The sequence below is a fragment of the Perognathus longimembris genome, chromosome 6 (assembly GCF_023159225.1).
Source record: "Perognathus longimembris pacificus isolate PPM17 chromosome 6, ASM2315922v1, whole genome shotgun sequence".
Taxonomy (NCBI): domain Eukaryota; kingdom Metazoa; phylum Chordata; class Mammalia; order Rodentia; family Heteromyidae; genus Perognathus; species Perognathus longimembris.
In genome coordinates this window covers 86,637,695-86,661,752 of record NC_063166.1, presented here as the reverse complement: position 1 = coordinate 86,661,752, position 24,058 = coordinate 86,637,695, and the positions used below count along the sequence as shown (strand labels likewise).

The following is a 24,058-nucleotide window of genomic DNA, read 5'->3' as shown; positions in this document are numbered from 1 at the left end:
GAAAGGATGAGGTCAGAGCCCCGGTCCAGAAAGGAATCCTGATCCCTGGTGGCCAGTCCCTAGCCTTCTGCCTCCATCCAGATGTTCTCCCCCTGAACTCAAGCTTCTCCCTTTTTTGCCCTGGGCCTTGAACCCAACCCATACTGTTTAGAACCTACAAGTCAGCAGCAGTGACCAGAGAGAGGGAGAGAAATTGGTGAGGGAGGGAAAGAAATTGGTGGGTGAGGGAGGACTCAGGCAGAGGGAAGGAAGCAGAGAGCAGGAAGTCACAGGCTTGGGCAGGGGCGAATAAGGAAGGAGAGGCAGTGTCTACTTGCCCTGATGTGCACCTCTGAAGACAGTGGCATGGACTCCTCTGTCCAAGTTTCCTGAAGACTGAACCCCAGGTTGCCTCCTGGGATTTACTGAGTGCTTCAGAAGAATTCAGCTGCCTAGTAAAGTCACACATTGTTCCATCCCTTCTCTGAGCATTTCTTAATCCTTAAAATGGGGGTGGGGTGGGGAAGCTCCACAGGAATGTTTTAGGGTCTCAATGCTAGTCAATGTACAGATATAAGAGTACCCTGAGAGGTCAAAGCAGAGGCCTGAGCCAGCTCTGTACCAGGTTTCAGACTGGCACAGGAGACCCCTTGATCCTCACACCTAGGAGAGCCTGCCTCTGGCTAGAAAAGATGGCAGAGGACACTTCTACCTTCAGAAAGATATACAAACAGGCACCAGTGGCTCATGCCTGTAATCCTAGCTACTCAGGAAGCTGAGGTCTGAGGATCATGGTTCAAAGCCAGCCCCCGCAAGAAAGTCCATGAGATTCTTATCTGCATTAACCATCAGAAAACCCGAAGTGGTACTGTGGCTCAAAGTGGCAGAGCACTAGCCTTGAGTGGAAAAAGCTCAGGAACAGTGCCCAAGCACTGAGTTCAAGCCCCAAGACTGACAAAAGAAAAAGAAAATAAAGATATATGAGGGAGAAAATCAATGAGAAAAATCCACATATATTGGGGCCTGTGAGGAGCTAGAGGCTCATGCTCTGGTGCAGAGTCCTGAATTCAAACCCCATCCCTACTGTCACCCCCTGGGCCTCTCCTGAATTTCTGGGCATGCTCTGTGCCAAGGGACAGAGTCCACAGGAGTAGAGAACAGGACTGAGATGCCAGATGACAAGGGGGAGTAGGAGACACAGAGTGATCTCAAGGGGAAAGAGCATACTGATCCCACCCACTGGCAGTTTTCCCCACACTGGAAAGACCATACCAAGCTCTACAGGGTCAGCCTAGGTTTGCAGCCTTAGCCCATTTCTGTCCAGTCTCCCTGTCCTCAACTGTTCTTACCTCTCAGGCCTGTTATCTCATCTGGACTAAGAAACAGCTGTTTCCACTTCAGATGCTCTCCTGTTTTACTGGTGCATCAGCACAGCCACTAGAGGAGTTCTGAAGTCACCAAAGAACATAGCTTTGAAGGCAGCCTGGTGGACTTCAAGCACTCATCCACTGCTCTTGCTCAGCCAGTCCCCTGCACATCATGGCAATGCTCTGCACTTTTCAGCCCTCCTTATCTCTCTTCCTACCCATTTCTTGTCTGCCCTCCACCTTCTACCCTGGCTCTCACAGTCATTTTCAGGTTGGTCCATGTAGCTCACTGCCTAGTACACGGGTACCCCAGATACTTCCCTAATGAATGAAGAACTCACGTGAAATCTCCCTTGACTTTGGATTTCTCAGAGCTTTTTAGTATATGTGTGTCCATATGACAAAAGGTATTTTCTGAGCAGGATCCTGATACCTGGAATACCCTTGTGCTGAGGAAAGCAGGATCCAGATGGTAGAGGGTGGAACATAGATGGTCTGCAGACCATTTCCAGAGCAGGGTCAGGGCTACCTAGACATTGGGTCAGAACACACTGAGATAATGAGCTAACATCTGAACCCAGTTACGAGGGAGCAGAGGAAATGGCCAAAGGAGTGGGGCATTCCTGACAGAGTATTGCAGAGCAACATCAGGGGTCCACAGGGATTCAGTCCAGCGCCACAGGACAAGAATGCAAAACCTGAAAGCCTCAGTGCTGCAGCTCCAGCCCTTCCCTTCTTCCTTGGGAAGGTCCCACAGTAGGGTGACAGGCTCTTGACCCATCTTACAAGTGAGGATCAGAAAGTAAAGGGGGGCAGGGTCAGTCCCTCCCAGAGGTGTCTGTGCCTAAGCAGGGTTGTTCACATGTGAGTGCCCCACACTGGATACCACACAAATGGAAAGGCCACAACTGTTCTGCTGAATCAGAGCTGGGCAATAGCTCAGGCCACCACCCTCTACCCCACCCACATACACACATGGACCACCCTCTACATCACACACACTTCCCTCTGCAACACACATGACCTTCTGCACCACATGTGCACACCCATGACCTACCTCTGCAACACACGTGTATGTGCACACGATCCTTGTACCACATGTGCATATACATGGACCACCACACCACACACACTTCCCTCTGCAACACACATGAGCATGCACACACATGACCCTCTGCACCACACATGCACACACATGGACCACTACATATACACCTCCCTCTGCAACACACATGAGCATGCACACGCATGACCCTCTGCATCACACATGCACACACGGACCACCACATATACACCTCCCTCTGCAACACACATGAGCATGCACACGCATGACCTCTGCAACACACATGGACCACCCTCCGCGCCACACCACACACACACACACACACCTCCCTCTGTAATACAACCCTCTGCACTACACATGCACATATGGACCACCCCCCACCCCCTCCATACACATGGAAACCTCTGTAACATGCATGCACACACACAGGCCACCTGTACCACACACATGCACACACGGGTCACCCTCTACACAACACACGTACACACATGAACCACACACATGGACCTCTGACCACACACGTGCACACAGACCATCCTCTGTACCACACCACCCTCCACACCACATACACCCCTCCCGCTGCAACACACGTGCACGCACACACACAACCCTTTGCACCACACATGCACATGACCACCCTCCACACCACATAGACCTCCCTCTGTAACACGTGCATGCGCACACACACGGGCCACCCTATGCACCACATGTGCGGGCACGCAGGCCACTCAGCACCACACCCATGTGCCCATACAGGCCATCCTCTGTACCACACATACACACATGCACACTCATAGGCCACACTGCATGACACATGCACATATGCACACACACGGGCCACCCTATACACTACACATGCACACACTCACACAGTCCACCTTCTGCACCACAAGCACATGCACACAGACACATGCACGATGCACGGTCTACCCTCTGCACCAAACATGCATATAGATATGCACACATGTGCATGCACACACGGGCCACCCTCTGCACCACATGCATGAGCATATACACACACAGACAACACGACCCCACTCATGCACACACACAGGCCGTACTGCATCACATACACATTCCACCCTCTGTACCACACATATATACACATGGGCTACATTGCACCACACACATGCACACACACACAGGCCACACTGACCACACACATACATGCACAGGGTTCACCCTTTAACACACACACACACGAGCCACCCTCAGCCCCTGTGGGGCAACGCGGCAGGCAGGCACGGTCCCAGCCCGACTGCAGGGCGGAGCGGGGCGCCCAAAGGGCCGCGGACTCGAGGAAGTCCCAGCCCCCCTCCCCCCCGCTTTGGGGAAGTGCCTCCGAGGCGCCTGCGCACTGCGGCCGCGCCCCCTCCCCGGTACCGGGGAGACCTCAGAGAGCGCGGGCGCGCGACGCGGGAGCGCGGTGGTGAGTGCGCGCGCGGCGCAGGGCGGCGGGGAGGGGGGGCGACGCGGGCGGGACTCTCGGGTGCAGTCCACGTGGACCCGGGCGGTGGTGGGACCCGAGCCCGCCTTCCGCGTGTGGGGGAGGGGGCGCCGCCCCGGTTCCTCTTTTTCTGCACTTCGGAGCGCGGGGAAGTGATTGCCCAAAGGCGGGGGCCGGAAGAGCCCAGGTTTCCGAGTCCGCCGCCCCGCCAGCCTAGCGGGAGAGGGCCAGACGGGACGCCCGTCCGTCCCCGCCCCACGCGAGGGGTCTGGCTGCCTCTCGGCCCCGCCGGCCTCCGGGGCGGCTCTGCGCCCCCCGTCCCGGCCTCCGCCCGCCGCGGCACCGCCGTCTCCCTCCCGCGGTCTGACTGGAGTCCCCGCTGCCGCCGGGCGCCTCTGGGGCAGCTAGGGCGGGGCCCAGGCCTGGCTCTCCCGCCCCACCCGCCTTCGGGTCTCCGGTGAGTCCCTTCAGGAAGGGGTGGGGGCGCCCAGCGCCGGGGAAGGGGCCGGGGGACAGGCCCTGGCCGCGGGCCAGGGGAATGGCCACCATCCGGGAGGGGTCTGCCGGGGTCGGCGGCCCTGGCCGGCCGCGCGGCCGTGCCGGCGTCGGCCGGGGGCTACGGATGAGAAGAGAACCAGGTGGGTAAGAAGTGGAGGTGGAGCCCCTGCACAAAGGTGGTGACTCTTTTTTCTAGGAGTGTCACATTTTCTTATGTTTTATAGACTGGGTAGACTTCGACGTTCTTTTCCTTCTGTGGAGCAGGCAGGACAGTCACTCCCCAGAGCCTCTGTCCCCAGAGAGCAGACCTGCCGCCTCTCAGGCCTTGCCTAGCCAGGCAGGGGGACCCGCGCCTGCGGGGGAGGGAGGGGGCTTGGGAAGCATGGTTGACCCCAGTGCCTAAATGAGAAGCACAAGGGCCCCAACTCAGATTCTGTGCCCCAAAAGAGCAGGTAGGCTTCCTAGGGCAGCCTCAAGCTCCCAGCTGACCTGAGAAGGAGGTAACTGGGAGAAAGAGAGCTCTGTACCCAGCTGGGCTCTAGCACCCCAACCTGTCTGTTCCCTTCAGATCAGAGATGGAGACGGAACTCCAGGAACAGGCTGAGGGTAGGGGCCTTGAAGGTGAAGAGGAGCTCTGGGTAGCCACTGGACCTCCAGCCCTCACACCCCTCCCTTTCCCTGGAAGCTTGGCCCAGGAGGGCAAGCCTACTGAGCTACTTCCCAGGGGAACCCTGGGTCCCCATCTGCTGTTTCCAGAGCCTGTGAAACTCACAATGCAGGAAATGCCAGGCCAAGGCTGGGAAATCTGACAAGGGCCAAGTGCCTGAGGTGTGCAGAACTCAAGCACTGACACCACCACCCCACCGCCCATCCTACCATTACTCACAGGGTCCTGGGAGGCCCTATGTGGGGGCTGGGGGCAAAGGGAGGACTAAGTGAGAAGCTGGGACTGTTCATAAGCCCCTAACTCCTGAGAAGGAGGGTGGCAGACATGCAGAAAAGGTTCAAGACTTGGACCAGAGGTGGGCACAGGCCTGGGGGAGGCATTCAAAACTGCCTCCAGGATGCTGATTGGCTGCTTGCTTTATTACCCCTGAGGACTCTGGGATTGTGGTGAGCTTCCTGGTGGCTTTCAGGATCTCCTGAAACACCCTTCCCCACGTGTGTGCAGCTCAAACTGGAAGGAGTAAAAAAAGCCTCTTAGAGAACCCCTAACAGACCTCCTCAAGGGTCCAACTCAGAAGTTGACCTCCACTCCCCTGGCTGGAGCCCTGGAAGTTTTTACAGCTGGGATGCATTGGTAAACCACGAAAAAAAGGAAAGCCAGGGGAAGTGTGTCAGAGGTAGCAGAGAACCAAAGAGGGACATGTTCCCTGGTGCATGTCCCTCACCAGTGCACTCTGTGCCATGCACTGTTGGGAAGTTATGCCCAAAGTCCCACTTAAGTTTTCAATTGCTGTGGGCCAAGCCTGCTGCATCTGGCTGAGCCTTCTGGGCCTATCAATGAGGAGCTGCTCTACTCACCTCCCCACCCCACAGACTGAGGCAGCAACACCCTCAATAGAGGTAATGAATCACAATTCATGATACCCTCCCAGGACCAGCCTGTAATCCCAGCCCCCTTGGGAGGAGCCAAGAGCCGGAAGCCAAGAAAGAGGAACCCAGGCTTCCTGCTTCCCAGGGTCTCAGCAGATGGGGGTGTCCTGGAACTCTTCTGTGTGAGCCTCATCTGGGCCTCGCCTGAAAAGAGGGGTCAGACACTTCTCCAGCCCCTTCCTCACTAACCTGGACCTCAGAGCCACTGATGTAGGCTGAATTGGGGACAGAAGGCTTATGCTGGGTGTGGGAAGCAGAAAAGGGCTGGGGAGGGCAGGGAGGAAAGCCTCTCATGACCCCTGACCAGAAGTCACAGTGTGTTCAGAATGTGGCCCCTCTCCCCAGATCCCCAGGCCGTGTGAGGGTTGGAAGCTGGCACCACAGAGCCTGGGTGACCCCTCCACCCACCCATGCCCACCCCACATGAGGCTGAGAAGCAGGTATGCTACTTCCTGGACACCCTTTGGGAGTCTAGCCATGTGGGTGGGTGGGCAGATGTGCAGGGTCCACTAGGTTCTGGCCTGAAGGCTGAAGTGGCCCCATCTTCACCCAGCACACAGAGCCAGAGGAGGCAGACAGGCCTCCCTCCATGTCCAGCCATGATGCAGCCCCCCTGGCTACCCCCAGCCGAAACCCTTGCTGTTTGTGTTGGTGCTGCTGCTGCAGCTGCTCCTGGTATGTGGGTCTGGGGGTGGGACACAATTCTGCAGGGGCAGATCTCGGAATGTGCACCTGGGGGACGCAGCTTGTGAAGACAGAACTGGGCCCCAGCCCCCCACCCCCCCCCCGGTGGCCTCAAAGCTATCGCCTGCAGGCAGGTGCCCCTTCCACCTCACAGCACTGCCCAGGGACTGCTGGGTGCTGGTGACTGGTGGATAGCTTCAGGTCCCTCAGGGGACTTCATAGCGCTCTTATACCTCTTATACAGAGGGTGTGTCCATGTGCAGGCATCAGACATACTGCATGCACGTGGTACCCATACACCCAACAGATGCCTGTTGGTATCAGTGTGAGCATATTGGCTACTTGGGAATTGGTGGGACAAGCAAGTTCCAGATTTGAGCAGAGTCCTAAATGAAGGAGCAGCTGGCCCTGTGCCAGAGGAGGGCTGAGGGGTCTTTGAGCCTCTGTTGGAGGGCCTCTAGGTAATAAATAGGGTTTCCTGGGGGTGTAGAGAAGTTGGTAGACATTTCATGCCTCACAAAATGGTCCTAAGCAAGCTTAGAGACCCAAAGTGGGGTCTAACCTGACCAGTGAACCACTGAGGCCCTCTCCCAGAGAAGAGACAGAGCATATAGTTAGGGCTTACTGCGAGCTTGGTTATGGATTCAAGTGGCAGGACAAGGAGAAGAAGCAGCATGAGTTGTGTTGCTGCTGAGGAGCTGGGCATAAGAAAAGTTCGGTCTAAGTCTTTGAATGGGAGATGTCTCTCATCTGGTAGAGCTGCTGGCTGGGCATGCACAGGGAAGAAGATTCCCTTAAAAAAAAGCCAGGTAAGCCAGGCGCTGGTGGCTCACACCTATAATCCTAGCTACTCAGAAGGCTGAGATCTGAGGATTATGGTTCAACACCAGCCTAGGCAGAAAAGTCCATGAGATTCTTATCTCCATTTAACCACCAGAAAAGCGGAGGTGGTACTGTGACTCAAGTGATAGGGCCAGGCCCTGAGTTAAAACCCCACAACCATGGGGCTGGGGATATAGCCTAGTGGCAAGAGTCCCTGCCTCGGATACACGAGGCCCTAGGTTCGATTCCCCAGCACCACATATACAGAAAACGGCCAGAAGCGGTGCTGTGGCTCAAGTGGCAGAGTGCTAGCCTTGAGCGGGAAGAAGCCAGGGACAGTGCTCAGGCCCTGAGTCCAAGGCCCAGGACTGGCCAAAAAAAAAAAAAAAAACCCCACAACCAACCAAAAAGAAAAGCCAGGTGTTGGGATCCAGGATTAGGCAGATGTAGACATGTGGGCAGGGACTCAAACTGAAATCAACAATTCACACTGCTGACATTGGATCTGTTTGTATCTTCAAGAAAGGGATGAAGCTGTACACCAGTGGCTCACACCTCTAATCCCTGCCATTCTAGATCTGAGAATCAGGATCTGAAGCCCTGGCAGAAAAGTCTGAGATTTATTTCTAATTAACCAGCAAAAAGCCAGAAGTAGAACTGAGGCTAAGTGGTAGAACACTAGTCTTCAGTGAAAAAGATAAGAGAAAGCTCCCAGGCCCTGAGTTCAAGCAAAAAAAAAAAAAGTGTATGTACATACATATGTACATATGCACATGTGTATACACACCTATGTGTACATAGATGGGGGGATGGACCTGGAGGCAATGCTCAAGTGGTAGAGTGGTGGCCTTGAGCAAAAAAAAAAAAAAGCCAAAAGGAACACAAGGCCCTGAATGCATGCACCAAAACAGAGGGGAAAAGGGGAGATAAAGAGATGATGCGTCAGGGCTGGACTCAGTATCTTACACCTTCACCCCTGCAATCCTCACTGCTTGGGAGATGGAGGTAAATGGATGGCAATCTAAGAGCAGACAGGGCAAAAAGCTTAAGACCCTATCTGAAAAATGACTAAAGTGAAAAAGACAAGGATGGCTCCAGTGGTAGAGTGCTCACCTAGCAAGTGTTAAAGCCTAAGCACCAATTCCAGTACCCACTCCTCCCCCTCCAAAAAAAGAAGGAAAGAAAGAAAGGGATAAACCAAGGTCAAATTGAGGAACTAGCCTTGCCACCAGGACAAGCAAATTCAGTGTGGGACAGAGTGTGTGTGAGCCCACTACACCAGTGCCCGGCCTGCAGCAGGCCAACATGCCCCTCTAAGCATCTGCCAAGGCCCACACGTGGCAGCCCTGGTGCAGAGCAGTGTCACCACCCTTTATTGCCAGGAACCAGGAGCGGCGGCGAGCATGGCAGGCCTCAAGGGAGAGCAAGCTGCAGCCCCTGCCCAGCTGTGAAACTTGGTGAGTCTGGCTACTGCCATACCTGTGCCAACACCTAGTTCTACCTGGCTTGACATGATCTGGTCCCAATGCCCACAGTGCCCCACCAAGCCCGGAGGAAGTGCAGAGTTGGGCACAGTCCTTTGACAAGCTGATGCATAGTCCAGCGGGCCGCAGTGTGTTCCGGGCATTCTTGCGCACAGAGTTCAGTGAGGAGAACATGCTCTTTTGGCTGGCCTGCGAGGAGCTGAAGGCAGAGGCCAACCAGCACGTGGTGGATGAGAAGGCTCGGCTCATCTATGAGGACTACGTGTCCATCCTGTCCCCCAGAGAGGTGCGCCAACTGCCAGGTTGGGTGTGGGTGGCCTGGGAAGAGCACTCTCTGATCTCAGTGCCACCCCCTGCAGGTGAGCTTGGACTCGCGTGTGCGGGAGGGCATCAACAGGAGGATGCAGGAGCCGTCAGCGCACACATTTGACGATGCACAGCTGCAGATCTACACACTCATGCACCGAGATTCCTATCCTCGCTTCCTCAGCTCCCCTGCCTACCGTGCACTGCTGCTCCAAGGGGCCCCGCGGGCCCCACGGCCCTCCTCTGAGGCATAGGCCACCTGCCTGTAGCACAGACACTCCACCTTCTCCTGGGCAGACTCAAGGCTAATACCCAGGCCTTGGCTGGTTAGCAGATCCAGTCATAGTGGGCAACTGCCATGCTTCTTAGCTCTGCCCTTGCCTGGCTCAGCATAGAGCTCCAGCCATAGCGGGGACTGGAAGCCTCTAGCCCGGTCTCCTGCCTGGGTGTCCTCCCGCCAGAAGCCTTAGACCTGTGCCTCACTGGAGCTGTCTTCTAGGGAGCTGTGCACTCACAACATGCCTCAGGTGGAGACAGCCTCTATAGCAGAAGTTATTCCTGCCTGAGCTGTCTGTACCCCAGAACCTCAGAACCAAATGTGGAACCTCAGAGTGAAGCTCAAGTGACAGGGCCTGATTCTATTTTATATGTTCATGAAGCCTGGAAATGTGCTTACTGTATGTTTTACTGTATGTTTATCCAAAAAAAAAGATTAAAAAAAATTTTCCTATTCATCTCCATTCCTCCAAGTACCTGAAACCAGGTTACCTTACTCTTGAAGATGCTTTTTAAATAGGGGCCTCCTTTAAGAAGAGGACCATCCCAGACCCTACCCTAACCCTACCCCCAAAGCAGTGGTCCCAGTGAGTAGTTGTGCTTGACTCTGTGCAGGACACAAGGTCCATAACTTGGCTTCAACCATCCCTTGCTGAAGTAGGTTAGTGCCTTGCAAAGGCTTGAAACCTGAGTGGATCCTTGTCTCTCAGAGGGCCTAGCTGAGTCGGGACTGCTGAGACGACCTTCCCAAAGGTTCCTTGGTGCTGGGCACAATGGCATCCTTATTTTTCAGGCCCTGCACTAAACCATTCCCCTGAGTTCCTGGAGCTTAAGCAATATGGAGTTAGAATTGGCCTAGAGTCCCAAGATTCCTATCCCATGGGTGAACTCCACTCTATCTAGGAGCAGGATGCAGGATAAAACAAGTCATCAGACTTGAGGGGAGCAGGCAGATACTGAGCAGGGTATTAGTCTGAAGTCTCACATGGAACCCTCTCAACCTGCCTCACACACTGGGGTGCACATGTGAGCCATGGCAGGCAGTGGCACCCAGAATCCTGTCGTTATATCACACAACTCGGGTTATCACCCCAAGAGTCAGTTAAGCTCCCATCTCCGGTGTTGTTTCACCAAGCTAAAAGCCCAAGCATTTCCTGGCCTTGTGGAGAAGAGGTAACCACAGCAGTGGAGGATAGGCCAGCTACAAGGGACAAGACACAGATGAAACCTGTGTATAGCCCACTAGACCAACAATGGCAAGAAGGCAAAACAGAACATTTAATAATGAGGGCAAAAGGCAGAAAGGTGCATGTCAGACAGGCAGGCTTGGGACAGGGCATGCTGCCTTCAGGAGGATCTCCAAAGAAGCTGTGCTCACCGAAAGTGCTAGAACCATGGCCTGGAGCTGCAGCACATCTGCACAAGGGCTCAGCAGAACTGCAGGGAAGCAGCAAGGTACCCAGCCATGACTCCACATCACCAGAACAGAACAGGCTCACCCGGAACCCCATCCCTGAGGTTCCCCAGAGACTTGCTGGGTGTAGTGGTGCCTGGCTCATACTATCGACCCCACATAGACTAAGACACCCCACCCCCAGACAACAAGGCCAGGGGGTCATCGGGCCCACCTACCTTCCAGCGGTTCCCACATTCATTGCAGACAACGAAGGTAGTCATGGGCTCATCAGAGCTGCGCGTCTGCACCTGTGAAGCAAGTGGCTGAGCCCTGGGGTCACATGGCTTTGCTGCAGAGAGGAGCCCTCTGACCAGAGCAGTGTTGGCCTTATAGCCCCTGGTCCCATGGACCCTTGGGTGAATTGAATCGAGGCTTCCCACACTCTCCCAACCCTACAGAGCTGGGCCTCAGAAAAGTGGGCTACTGTGGTGAGGCCTTTGTTTAGACCTAAAGGGTTTCGTGCTGGACTAGGCCCAAAGAACCTACAATGTCAGCTGAGGACAAGAGGGTCTCCAACTGGGAATTCCATGGTGGGAGAATCAGCAGGGGTTCCAGTGACTGTGCCCACCTTCCACAAGGCCCAAGAGTAAACCCCATCCCACAAGCTGAGCCAGGTCTGCACTGGCCCTGCAACCCCAAAAGGGAAGATGGCAGTTTCCATGACTTCTTGAGAAGTTGGTCAGAAAGGAACCACCTCAATCCACTCCCCTTTCCAAGCTCCTAACATTTCTTTGGGTCTACAAGGTCTCTGCAGGGTACCCAGATACCCCTCCACAGTAAGGCCAAAGGGCCCTGCAGCCATTTCTAGGCTGCACATCACACCTACCTACCTCCTGCATAAACACACATGCTCCTGTCACTCTGTGCTGGGCAGGGCTGAGCCACTGTGTCCAGTACCCCAGCACAAATGACCTACCATTTGTAAGACTGAATGCTGGGGTTCCTGGGTAAGTGGGCTTGGACCCCTTCCTAGAGGCTTAGAGAGAAACCCAGGCTTAGGTGTCTGTCCTCACAGGCCCAGAGCCCAGCAGAAGTGGGCAGGTGTGAGCCTGAGGGAGATCTGCATGCCCCGAGCACACAGGCAGCTCTCACCTGTGTATAGGTGCAGTTCTTCTTTCTGCACTTGCCGCAGGTGAACAGGTCTGTCTGTGTGCCACCTGTGCGTGCCATCTGGTGCTCTCGGATGGCCTCCTTGGTCATGGCTTTGCGAATCTCCTTTAGCTCATCACTGGCCATCTCCTGGGGTGGGGGAGGGATGCTCAGCCTGCAGCTCTAGGGACACAGCCCCCTCCAGCCCTCTAGTGAGGTTCACCTCAGATGTCATCACAGCAATCTGCTGGGGGGTTATGACGCCACATAGCACATTCCGCCGCAGATCAGGGTTCTTGGCATCCTTCAGGTTGGAGATACGGCTCCGCACACGATTCTTGTACTTCATGTCTGTGTTTCCCACATCCCGGAAGATGAGTGCAGGCATTTAAGGACCCATCTGATGCTACTATGCTCTGCCAGGAGCTATGTCTGGCATGTTCTCCCAGTCACAGACTACCTACCCAGACTCAGTGGGGTGCCACAGGGTTGCAGCACTGGGCCTTCCCTAGACCCACCAGCAAGCAGAAGCAGCTCCTTGCCTGACTCAAAAGGCTCTCCTGAGGGGAGGCCACTAGGTCTAGGAAAGGATAGGTAAGGACTTGGAGAGGAGACGGCATTAGCCCAGCCACAGTGTCCAATAGCCACCAGGGGGAGCTAGGCCCAGTAGCCTACAGACTCCAGAAGTCCCTAACCCTGTGAAGCCCTGAATAAAGGATATACTCCTCGATCTGAGCCGACAGATGTTCACAGTCCGTACCAACAGCCACATGGTCATCTGCAAGAGGGAGCCCTCACTAGCCGTCCCCAGTGGCTTTTTCACAGGCCACCCCTCAGCCTACACAGCACCCTGCCAGAGAAAAAAGGGCATACTCCTCTCTGGTAGACACTCACCAGGTACTCTAGCAACCCCAAAGATTCCTCCCAGGGTCACAAAAGCTGAGGAAGGCCATGCCCCTGCCTAGGAGGCCGAGGCCCAAGCCACCCATGAATCTGGACAGTGTCAGGAGCCAGGGACTCACGGTCTGTTTGCAGAGCAGCAGTCAGCATCTCACGGCATTTGTTGCGCACAGCATCACAAGTAATGGGCACTGGGGGAAACGTAGTGATCCGTGGGGTAGACGGGGTCCTGGGAAGCTCTAACCTCTTGCGGCTGGAGAGACAAGGCCCAGGCCCATCCTCAGAAAAACAGGCGTCAAACTATCATTCCTGTATGTTCCACCCTGACAAGCAAGTCAAATAACTTTACCCATTTTCAGTCAAGCCCAGAAAGCCCCTGTATCTGTCCTGCGGGCCATAGGACAGTGCAGACCATGAGGTGCCCAATGGGTCACAGCTCAGCCCCCAGTTAGGGAAAGGATGCCAGATCCTCAGTAGTCAGTGTCTGGCCAGCACCCCCTGTCCTGTCCTAGTCATAATAGGCTGACAAATTCAATTCCTGCTGCTTCTTCTGGGGTTCCACTCTCCAAGAGGCTCAGACACAGACTAAACTGTTGAAAGGGATAGGCAGAGACCTACAGTAGTGTGAAGTAAAAGATGAGACAGGGTCACCTAAGACCAGCTCTGATATCACAGGTGATACAGCATGAATAAAATGGGTCAAAGACCATCCCACATCTGACTGGCTCTCCCCTCACTCCCCTATGTAAATTAACTATAGCAGGATGTGTCCCAGGACAAAATTAGCTGTACAATTGTGTGGATAAGCTTAGACCACACTACCATGCCAGGAGTCCAGAGCTCAGCCTGTCCTAGCCAGAGTTCGGCTTCCGACCACTATTCCCAAGTCTGGCCAGGAATGAAGCGGCTGCTCTACCACAGCCTGTCACCAGGGGTGCACCTAGTCTCTATGGCAACAGAGTCCACCTTGACCACATGGCCATGAATTCAGAAGAGCTAGGCCCCCCCTTCTCCAGTTCTGTGTGGGATTTGCTGGAGGGGCCCCAGCCTCCAGTGCCCCTGAGCTGATGAAGACAGCCAAAACAGGCCAATGAGCATCATCCAAGATGGAGGCATGAAGGGTTCCTACAGGCTGGGTATGAAGCAGCTCCCTGCTGAGGAAGGTACCCAGGGATCTCATTGAAACCATCCCAGAGAGGTGGAGAGGGGGACTCAGCCGCAGGACAGAGCATGCAGCATGAGGCTGACCAAGCCTGTATATGGAGTGAGCACTATCCACAGAGCAATACTCAGGCACATGGACATCAGCACCCTCTTCCTGCTGAGGAAATCGAGGCCAGAAGGTGGGAAGGTGTACGCCTGCCTTCTGGTATGCTACCTGGGATCCACGGCCTCTGAGGCATCCTTTGTGGATGATGTAGGTAGAGACATACTCCTCCCTCGATCCCTGGTTTTGACATCAGAAGCATCTGCCATTGCCAGAAAAGAGGGGGACACAATGGTCAAGGATAGGGAGATGGTTACTAACAAGGCCCACCCTCAGCCAATTAGTCCCCATACCCACCCACCTACCCCCACCCCCTCACCCTCCACCAGCCCAGCCAGGCAAGCAAGGTATCAGGAGGCTACTAGACTCTCCTGCCAGGGCAGCAATTCTATTAGCCTCCCAGAACCCTCTTTTCACATGCCTCACTCAAACAGACTGCTATGGGGCCTCTCAGGGGCCTACCCTCCTGCCCAGGCTGGCCAGTGACCCAGCGTCTCCTTCAGTCTCCTCCTTAGCCCAACCTTGAGAATAGCTGGCCTAGAGCCTGCCCTGGAGCCTAGGACATGCTGTGCCACTTGTATCATGATGACCACATAGCTGGTAAGAATGACTGGTTCTGTGGCTATCTCACAAATATGCGGACAGGAGAGCTCAGGAGAGCTGGAGCCTTTCCAGGGTCCAGAGGTGTGGCTGCCTCCCTAATCCAAGGGGGCATCCTCTGTCCACAGGAAGAACTTCCTTCTGCCCAGCCTTCATATGGAGGCACTCTCCAGAGTATCCTGGCCTTGCTCTTCTCTGCTAACTTTTCCCAGTCCAATTTCCCTCCCTCTGGAGGGAGTGAGAGATTCTGGGTTAGCCCAGGCTCTGCCCTAAGCTCTCTTCTCTCTCAACATGCATCCTTGTCCCAACAGTCAGCCCTCCCCACCATCACCAAGGGCACCCATCAATCCACTTCATCACAGATGGCACCCCTCAACCCACTTCCATCCCCAAAGGCACCCATCAATCCACTTCATCACCAATGACACTCATCAATTCACTTCTAGCCCTTAGCTCCAGCTTCTAGGTCTGGGTTGGTCCCACTCCCAAGTGGCTAAAGTCGGGGCAGCAAGGCCAACACTATACCGTGCTGACCAGCAAGAGGTTAGCCCTTCTTGAGTGTTCCCTCCCCCAGACCAGCCCTCAGGGTCAGACCCGCACCTAGGAGCTTCTTCCAGGACTTGATGAGGGACTTGGCCAGTGCAATGACCTCCTCATCTGAGCTCTGCTTCCGCAGGGCGTTGACAGACATCCCGACACGGGTGGACTGCAAGGCAAGTAGCCTGGGTCAGGAAGCAGTGGGAGTCCAGCCAAGGGGGAGGGCTTCACATCCTCCTAGCAGACCTTTGGTTCCCACAGGGCAGGGGCTGGCAGACAACTCTCCCAAGTTACTGTCTGATCCTGTCATAGGACAAGGTGCGTTATCCTCAGATATCCCCTCCCCATCTCACTGAGTACCAGACAAAAACAGGAAACCTTTCCTCAAAACAAGTGTTTGTGCCAACCAAGGCCAGAGGGAGACAGGAAGCCCTGCTTGATACTCTTGAAACTGCTGTCCCCAAAGCTGTTCTAGGCTGGTACAGGGCCTACCTGGAGCAGGTGCAGTGTGATAGGCATGGCCTTCAGCTCCCGCAGCAGGTCCATGGCTCCCTCCTGGAAGGAGAAGGGATCTTCATCAGGGGCTCTAGACTTCTAGACAACCCTACCTCCTTCTTCCCACTGGGGGGTAACATAAAGCAGTAGCAGTTTATACATCAAAGGAAGCCACAGTTTTCCCATCTGATGCCCAGAGCTCTAGGAATATGTTCTTGCACCACGTCTTTACTGCCCTCACCCCAGGCAGGAATGTGAGCAAAGTGGTCTGCAGTCTGCTCCTCACAGGTCAGGTGGCTTCCTAACTCGTAGCCACAGGGTTTACAGTAATCACATCAGGTCATGAAATGCTAAAGCCCCTCACCAGCATGCAGAGCTGCCCCCAGGCTCACCAGCCTCCCATGCATCCATACCCTGGTAGGATGGCAGCCTCTCCTCACCAGTGTGTCCACCCACTCAACAGGGAGGAGCTGCCCCAACAAGGGCCAGATTCTCAGGGTACCTTCACTTCAGTCACAGCCATGGCAGGCACACATAAGGCTTTGTCCAGTCTTTATATATCCCCTCGCCCCCAGGCCAGCCACCTGTGCCCAGTCTGTTCTTCTGCTCTGCCTTGCCCTCCTGCCCAACTTCCTTGTTTACATAAGGCCCTCACAAGGCTCAGACAGGCTGTACCTCCATGGCAAGGAGGCCTCTCAGTGTTCCTCAAAAGTGTCAAAGAAGGCACCCCCGGACCCTTGTTTCTGTGGCTGCTGCCTCAACACCTTTCCCCACAAGTGAGGAGGGCTCATGCTCTTCCAAAGCTTTGAGGGGTTTTGTTTTTTGGCCAGTCCTGGGGCTTGAACTCAGGGCCTGAGCACTGTCACTGGCTTCTTTTTGCTCAAGGCTAGCACTCTACCACTTGAGCCACAGCTCCACTTCCAGCTTTTTCTGTTTATGTGGTGTTGAGGAATTGAACCCAGGACTTCTTTATGCTAGGCTAGCACTCTACCGCTAAGATGGATACCAAGCCCCCAAAGCTTTGTTAAAACACTCCTTTATTTGGGGCTGGGAAGGTGGCCTAGTGGTAAAGTGCTTGTCTAGCATGCGTGAAGCCCTGGGTTCAATTCCTCAGTACCACATAAAGAGAAAAAAAAATCAGAAGTGGAGCTGTGGTTAAAATGGTAGACTGCTAGCCTTGAGCAAGAGAAACTCAGGGACAGTGCTCAGGCCCTGAGTTCAAGGCCCAAGACTGGCAAAAAAACAACAACTGAGATTAACTCCTACAACATTCCACCCTGCCCCTGCTTCCCTGCCCTCATCTTGTCCTGATATATGCTCACTGTGTATCCTAGAGGCGAAGTAGCAGACCAACCACTCAGCCATTCAAATATTCTGTACAGGATGGTGCAAGGAACAGAGCCTACTGGGTCTGGCCAGTATCTCTGCCCAGGCAGTGACCCCTTCTCACACTGGTCCTTCCCCTGTAGCTGGGCACAGATGAGCCCTGATCTCCTGAAATATGACCCCCAGAACCCAGGGCATCTTCCAACAGGCCTGCACATCCACCAGGAAGAACTAGAGATATCAAAGTTCCAAACGTGTTTGCACTGCAGCACTCATAAACCCTTATCAGGACCCTGTCCCCATTCTAACCCTATCCTTCCCATCCCTGGACTGCTTCTACTTGTGATGTGCTTCCACCAGATCCTCCCTCTTCTATTCCCTGGGGCCCAGAAGGTTTCCAGTGCATCTCTGCCTCACCCCTACTTGGTGTTTGTCCTTTGGGTCTGCCTCCTTCAAGGAGAAAAACATTTCCCTTCTCTGGCCAGCAGGTCACTGCTACCCCACTCCGCTGCCCACGGAGGCCCAGGAGTGAGAACCACCATGGAGGAGTTATTTTATTTCAAACGTAAAGGAATGTATAGGCGCCTGCCCCCTATCCAATTTGGACCCCAGCCCTGAGCCCTAACCAACTTGAGGCCAGGCTCAACCATGCTCATTCCAAAAGACCATCCCACTCCCAGTACAAGTAGGGTTCTGGGAGGGTGGGCAGGCCTCTGGGAAGCCTGTGACTCAGCTGCTTGGCTGCCCTGCCTGCCCCGGAGCTGTCCTCTGGGTCTTGTTTAAGCCTTTCCACCACCACCACCGCACGCTCCACACCCCACACCCCTCCGCTCCACTCAGGCCAGGCAGGATGCTGGTGCCACTGGCTAAAGATGCTCCTAAAAGAGGCTGCGCGGGTTGCCAGAGTTGGAAGCCGGACTGGACCCCCAGGATGTCACAGCCACCTCGAAGCTCCGTGTGAGGCAAGCCAGAGGCCAGGCCGCGGAGGCAAAGCCGCCTCCCCGGGCTTCAAAGCCCACAGCTTGCCCCAGGGGTCTCCACCATCTGCCCACACCCACGGCTGCTGTGTGAGGCTGGCTAAGGCAGAGAGAGCATTTATTAAAGAAGCCTGGCTCTGTGGGGTGGGGACAGCGGGGGAGGAAACGGCTCCGCCAGCAACGCTCCGGGAAGGGGCTGGGGGGGGGGGGGGGCGGGCCACCCTCCTCCCGCGCGGCGTCTAGTCCACAGCGGCGGGCCCGGGCCCGGACCCGGCGGGGGACGGCCTGGGGTGTGGCCGGAGCCGGGGTCTTGTCCTGTCCTGCCCGCGGGTGGGCTCGACCCGAGCGCAGCAGAGCTGGGGCCCCAGGGTCTTGGCGGCCGGCGCCCCTCACCGCGCTCTTCTTGGTCACCATCTTGTCCAGTCTCCGGGCGATCCGCGCAATCTCCTCCTCCTTGCCCATCATCGCCTCGGGGACAGTGCCCCTCACCTGAGCGACCCCTGCCGCGGCCGCCGCTGAGCAGATCCGCGGCCCAAACCCCCGCCCCGCGACCGCAGGGTCGCGCTGCATCGTGGGATGCGGAGTACCCGCCCCCATGGACCACAACTCCCAGGCGTCCTCGCGGCGCGCACAGCCTCCTGGGAGATGTAGTCCGGATGCGGTGGCCTCCGAAGCCGCGCCTCACAAGCCCCGCCCCCCGAGCTCAAGCAGTAGGGCGGGGAAGAGAGTGCCGCTGGGGCACCCCTGGCGAGCCCTTCCGGAAGCCGGCCCACCCGCGCCGCCTTCTCCGCCCGCCCGCCCGCCCACCGAGGCGCCGTGGTGTGCCCGGCCCTGCGGTTCCCACGTGCTGACGCCTGGCACTCTGCCGCTGCGCGGGTCCCTGCGCAAAGTGTGGCTGAGCAAAGCCCTGCCTCCGAAGCCAGCCTGAAGGCGCGCATCCCAGGCCCCGCGTGGCCTTGGGCTTCTGCCTCCCCTCGGTGCAGGGCTGCGGGGGTCCGCCCGCCCGCACCGCCCGCACCGCCCGCACCGCCCGCACCGCCCGCACCGCCCGCCGGGCGCTGTGCGCCGCGAGTGGCTCAGGCCTGTGGCCTTGGTGGCTCAAGAGATCTGAGGATCGAGGAGATTCCAGGCCATCCGGAGCAGAAAAGACTATGCCGTACGAGACTGGAGGCTCAAATGATGGGGCTCCAACCTGTGAAAAAGCCTGAGAGCGTCGGGCCTTGAGTTCAAGACCCAGAGCCACCACCAAAAACAAAGTAAATTGATCCATATCACTCACTGGGAACAAGGCATGGCAATTAGGTCTCATGTCATTACCTTGGGAGGTCCCAGGAAGGCCTGCGTCCTTGGCATGCTGAAAAGGGCACCCTCGGGCAGAGCACAAACCAAGGAGCTGTTGCATAAGGGTATTGTGGGTTCAGTCATTGAAATTCAGGCCAAGGAACCATGAGGCTAGGTGGCAAGGGGGATGTTCAGATGACCCGGGCCGACCATGACTTCAGCCCTCGGTGTCATTTACAGATACAATTGAGGACCAAGAATGTGGCTTAGTGGTAGTGCTTGCCTAGCACATATGAAGCCCCAGGTTCAAGTCCTCAGTACCACATATACAGAAAAAGCCAGAAGTGGAGTTATGGCTCAAGAGATAAGAGTGCTTACCTAGGGGCTGGGGATATGGCCTAGTGGCAAGAGTGCTTGCCGCGTATACATGAGGCCCCGGGTTCGATTCCCCAGCACCACATATACAGAAAATGGCCAGAAGTGGCGCTGTGGCTCAAGTGGTAGACTGCTAGCCAGGGACAGTGCTCAGGCCCTGAGTCCAAGCCCCAGGACTTGCCAAAAAAAAAAAAAAAAAGAGTGCTTGGAAGCTCAGAACAGTGCCCAGGCCCTGAGTTCAAGCCCCAAAAGAGATACAGTTGAGCTTTGCAGCAGCCAACATACACTATGAGATCTGTCCTTACTATAAAGAAAAAGGGTGGAAATGCCTTGTAGATAACAAAGCTTTTGCAACTCTGAAGTACATGATGAATGAATAATCCAATGCCCCAGCTTCCACATCACCTCTGCCCTTTCCTGCCAGCTGGGGCCATGTCTCTGAGCCCAGCCCAACCAGACAAAACCTAGTGGCCAGAACCCTCTGTGTGAGCATGAGTGAGGCTCTGAAAATTCAACAGCCCCAAATAGCCATAGGCAGGGGCCCCACATCCTCAACTACACTCTTAGTCATTTGTGTGGGAATGCTATGTATGTATGTACTGGGATTTGTGTTCAAGGGTTTAACGCTTGCTAAGCAGGTGCTCTGCCCTTTGAGTTCTGAGCCATGATGGCTGACTGGCCTCACCAAGGAACAGATCCAGGTCTACAGAACCTGCTTCTGGCAAACTTCCAGAAGCCAGGGTCTTATGCTTGGCCCCAGTGACATAAGAAGCAGAAGCCTGTAGGTGGCATAATTGAGCTATAGACTTGTCCAGCATTTGCTGTCCTTCCCAGGGAGGCCCACTAGGCTCCCAACCATGACCTTTGAGCAGTCAGGATGAGAATGTGGTCAGTCCTGAGGGGCCCTCACTTGTAGGATTGTGGCACAAGCCAGCCACACACTCCCAGCTCCCAGCTCCTGAGCTTAGATCAGTCAAAACTACCTCCAGCTTCCTCTTCCAGAGCCTTGCATGGTACACCAAAGGGGCAACCACATCCAGATCAAGAATTTTCCTGGAGAGGGGCTGGGGATATAGCCTAGTGGCAAGAGCGCTTGCCTCATATACATGAAGCCCTGGGTTCGATTCCCCAGCACCACATATACAGAAAATGGCCAGAAGTGGCGCTGTGACTCAAGTGGCAGAGTGCTAGCCTTGAGCAAAGAGAAGCCAGGGACAGTGCTCAGGCCCTGAGTCCAAGCCCCAGGACTGGCAAAAAAAAAAAAAAAAAAAAAAGAATTTTCCTGGAGAGATGGAGAGACAGTAGAGACCAAGTCTGTGAAACCAAAAACTGGTTGTCAAATAGCAGCGACCCAACAGTATGTAACTAAAACCAAACAATTACTCAACGTATAAAGGTCAAAAATTGACCTCTCAGGGGAATACAATAGCTCAAAAGCTATGTATCTACATTCATATAAGACTGCTGTCGACATATGGTCTAATATCGACATTATATTTAAAGCCCTAGGCGAACTTTCTTGGGCGTGGCCACGTGGATACTGTATATGTTCTTGATACATTGTATATTGTATATATATCTACCTGACCTAGAGAAGGGATAGGAAAACAGGGCATAAGATATCACAAGAAATGTACACACTGCTCTACTATATAACTGTACCCTTTTTGCACAACACCTTGTCAAAAAATTTGTGTTCAATTAATAAATAAATTAAATTTAAAAAAAAAGAATTTTCCTGGAAGTCTTCACCCAAATATGGCAGTGCCCTCCCCCAGCCCTCCCCTCCCCCATTCAGGAAGAAAGGGGACTAGGAACCTGTCTAAGTTCCAGGTGAAGGAAAAACCTCCTGAGAGAGCTTCACTTTCCTGCCGCCCTCAACCTGGGCCTTCCCCAGTTCTGATGTCCAAAAGAGGCTTCTTCATTGTTCACCCCACCAGAAGCACTGCTCTGCCTTCTCTCTTCCTGGAACTGAGCCTCCGGCTTCCCTTAGGGATTCTGTCCCCTGCTCCTGAGGGTCTTCTACCCTCAAGAGTCCATTCTGGCAACACAGCCTTGCCCTGGGAGCTCCAATGTAGCCCAGAGGTCTAAAGGATACACATATCCCTAACGGGGTGTGGGAGACACCCTGGTGGTGTGCCCCATCAGGCCAGCTGCACCTTTGGCCCAAAGCCTGCCCCTCCCCAGTCCTCAGTCCAGGAAACAGCGGAAGCTCAGGCCATTTATTTTTCTATTTGTGTCTCCTGCCTCCTGCCTGCCCAGAGGGAGCTGTGACCCCAGCAGTGTCCTCCACACTTCCCCTCTGCCAAGGCAAGGCAGTGGTGGGAAGGCTCATGCTGCCACACTCACACGGAGCACAGTGGAGTTGGGGCATCCTGAGCTCCTGGAACCGCTGCCTCCACCACACCAAGACAGCCCTTCCCTTTCACCAGGCTCACCAGACTCTCCAGCCCCGCCAAGGCTGTGGAGCTGTGATCTCAGCCAACCTTTGCCTAGACCTCCCTCAGATGCTAGCATCTGTAATCAGGGCAGTGACCAGGAGCACAAACATCTATGTGAGAGCAGGAGCAGACACTGGGCCTACTGCTACTGGCTCTGCAGGTGCAGCTGCCAATTCTGTGGGCCTCAGTTTCACAGTGTGCAAAATGGGAAGACCCACAGGCTCAGGGCATCTTTTCTTGGAAAGTCCCCAGACAGCCCACAGCCTGGCTGGGGTCCAGCTCTCTCCACCCCCTCAGGAGACAGAGCTAGGAGGCAGGAGGCATCCCCCAGAGACCAGTGTGGTGTGGCCCTGGCCTGCTGCAGGCTGCTCTAACAATGCTCTTCCCCCATACAATTCCCAGAAATGCTGCCCTGCCAGCCTGCCAATCCCAGTCACTCCACCCTCCTTCCCCCACAGAGGCTCCAGGCAGCCACAAGGTCAGGGGCAATGGGTGAAATCTTGGGTAGCTTGTCTGCCTTGCTCTCCTGCAGAGCCTAGCCAAGGCCTTGTAAGAGCAGAGACAGATCACACACTCCTTTCCAAACGCTTGAAGTTTCATTCAAAGGAAAAGGCGGGGCCCCCCACACTGAGCCTTGAACCCTCCCAGTGCAGGCCTCCCTTCTACACTCTGCTCACTTTCCTTCCCCGGGACCTTTCCATAATTCCCCACTGTGTAGCACCCACGTGGTTGCCTCAGGTGTAGGCTCAAAAGCCACCTCATAGTAAGACAGGCCATTAGCACTCGGACACAACCACTCTCCTTACCTGGTGCCCCAGATCTCATGTTTTTCTGGATTTCCTGTCTCTCCACACTAGAGCAGAAGCTTTCCACAGCAAGGACTTGGGGCTGTTCTCTGCAGAATCCCCACCCAGAACACAGCCTGATGCTTGCAGGAACTCAATATGGATGTATGAATGCTTTGTCTCTGAATAAGGAAAGTGGATGGTCTCTGAGAAGGTGCTGCCCCAGTCCAGCCGTCATCCCCAGCTAGTTTCCCACAAAAGCCATTTGTCACCAAAGCCAGGATAAACAACAGAAAAACAGCACATTCATCTTTAGCCTCCCCTCCTCAGCCCCGCTGGCTGGTGAGCAGATGACCACTTGGGAGTGTTTTTCCACTCCAGTCCTGGCCTTCCTCCCTGAAAAGGGAAGGGAAAGGTAGGCCAACCTTGAATAGAGCAGTCAGGGTGGGTACTACTTTCCAGGAGCCCAGAGCACCCAAGTGTGTCTGCATACCACCCATGGTGCAGGCACACCAAGAGCACCTGTGCCTCTGTGGAGTGAGGGAAACTGGGGTAGAGAGGAGCACAGGAGCCAGGGGCACCCATAGACCTGTGATACCCATGGACCTAGGCTCCAAGAACCCAGAACCAAGGGGGGAAAAGAAAAGACCATTTTGGGAGAGGCTGCCAGCTGCAGGCATGGGGTGGAGCCAAGGGTGGAGCCAATGGAGAACTTGGGCCAGCAGGGTCTGGGGCAACTGGACAGAATGTCTGGCGCCTGCTCAGCCCATCAGCTCCCTCAGGCAAAGAGGCCAGCCTTCCTTCCTGAGCTGCTGTTTCCTGGCCCTGCCCTGTTGTTACCACGGAAACCCAGAGCAGCCCAGCTTCCTAGCCTGGTTCCCATGGAGGGGTTCCCGGCCCCCCCCCCCCCGCCCCAGGGCACAGCAGCATTGCTGGGGAGGCCCACACATGCCTCAACACTAGCAATCACACACAGCCATGCAGCCACCCCAGAGCAGAGCAGCTCA

At 55.3% G+C, this 24,058-nt stretch overlaps 2 protein-coding genes across 5 annotated transcripts; one reads left to right on the top strand and one right to left on the bottom strand.

The window, feature by feature from the left end:
- The first annotated feature begins 3,736 nt into the window (after positions 1-3,736).
- On the top strand, positions 3,737-23,927 carry Rgs19 (regulator of G protein signaling 19). Of its 3 annotated transcripts, XR_007211386.1 has the most exons (8): positions 4,000-4,313; positions 6,296-6,390; positions 6,504-6,625; positions 8,839-8,913; positions 8,992-9,226; positions 9,300-9,679; positions 20,604-20,610; positions 23,915-23,927. XR_007211386.1 is itself a non-coding variant. In XM_048349787.1 (6 exons), exons 2-6 carry the CDS (start codon positions 6,361-6,363, stop codon positions 9,498-9,500), a joined length of 663 nt encoding a protein of 220 aa, XP_048205744.1. In that variant the 5' UTR covers positions 3,737-3,838; positions 6,296-6,360; the 3' UTR covers positions 9,501-9,901. The 3 variants fall into 3 exon arrangements, 2 of the variants coding, with proteins under 2 accessions (XP_048205744.1, XP_048205743.1); XM_048349787.1 differs by lacking the exons at positions 4,000-4,313; positions 20,604-20,610; positions 23,915-23,927 and adding an exon at positions 3,737-3,838 and having other exon boundaries at positions 9,300-9,901; XM_048349786.1 differs by lacking the exons at positions 20,604-20,610; positions 23,915-23,927 and having other exon boundaries at positions 9,300-9,901.
- On the bottom strand, positions 10,749-18,870 carry Tcea2 (transcription elongation factor A2). 2 transcript variants are annotated; one of them, XM_048349784.1, is made up of 10 exons: positions 18,563-18,870; positions 15,864-15,926; positions 15,435-15,540; positions 14,346-14,436; positions 13,090-13,220; positions 12,789-12,845; positions 12,291-12,445; positions 12,071-12,217; positions 11,155-11,226; positions 10,749-10,959 (listed from the first exon to the last, which is right to left on the bottom strand). In XM_048349784.1, the coding sequence occupies exons 1-10, from the start codon at positions 18,764-18,766 to the stop codon at positions 10,951-10,953; spliced, it is 1,035 nt and encodes a 344-aa protein (XP_048205741.1). In that variant the 5' UTR covers positions 18,767-18,870; the 3' UTR covers positions 10,749-10,950. The 2 variants fall into 2 exon arrangements, with proteins under 2 accessions (XP_048205741.1, XP_048205742.1); XM_048349785.1 differs by lacking the exon at positions 18,563-18,870 and adding an exon at positions 16,053-16,676.
- Positions 23,928-24,058: the final 131 nt, after the last annotated feature.

Coding starts and splice junctions, on each gene's coding strand:
- Rgs19 (XM_048349787.1), top strand. CDS start 6,361: ATGCCCACCCCACATGAGGCTGAGAAGCAG. Junction 6,391..6,503: donor CACATGAGGCTGAGAAGCAG/GTATGCTACTTC, acceptor ATCTTCACCCAG/CACACAGAGCCAGAGGAGGC. Junction 6,626..8,838: donor TGCTGCTGCAGCTGCTCCTG/GTATGTGGGTCT, acceptor CTTTATTGCCAG/GAACCAGGAGCGGCGGCGAG.
- Tcea2 (XM_048349784.1), bottom strand. CDS start 18,766: ATGGGGGCGGGTACTCCGCATCCCACGATGCAGCGCGACCCTGCGGTC. Junction 15,541..15,863: donor TCACACTGCACCTGCTCCAG/GTAGGCCCTGTA, acceptor CTTGCCTTGCAG/TCCACCCGTGTCGGGATGTC. Junction 12,446..12,788: donor GTCGGCTCAGATCGAGGAGT/ATATCCTTTATT, acceptor AAATGCCTGCAC/TCATCTTCCGGGATGTGGGA.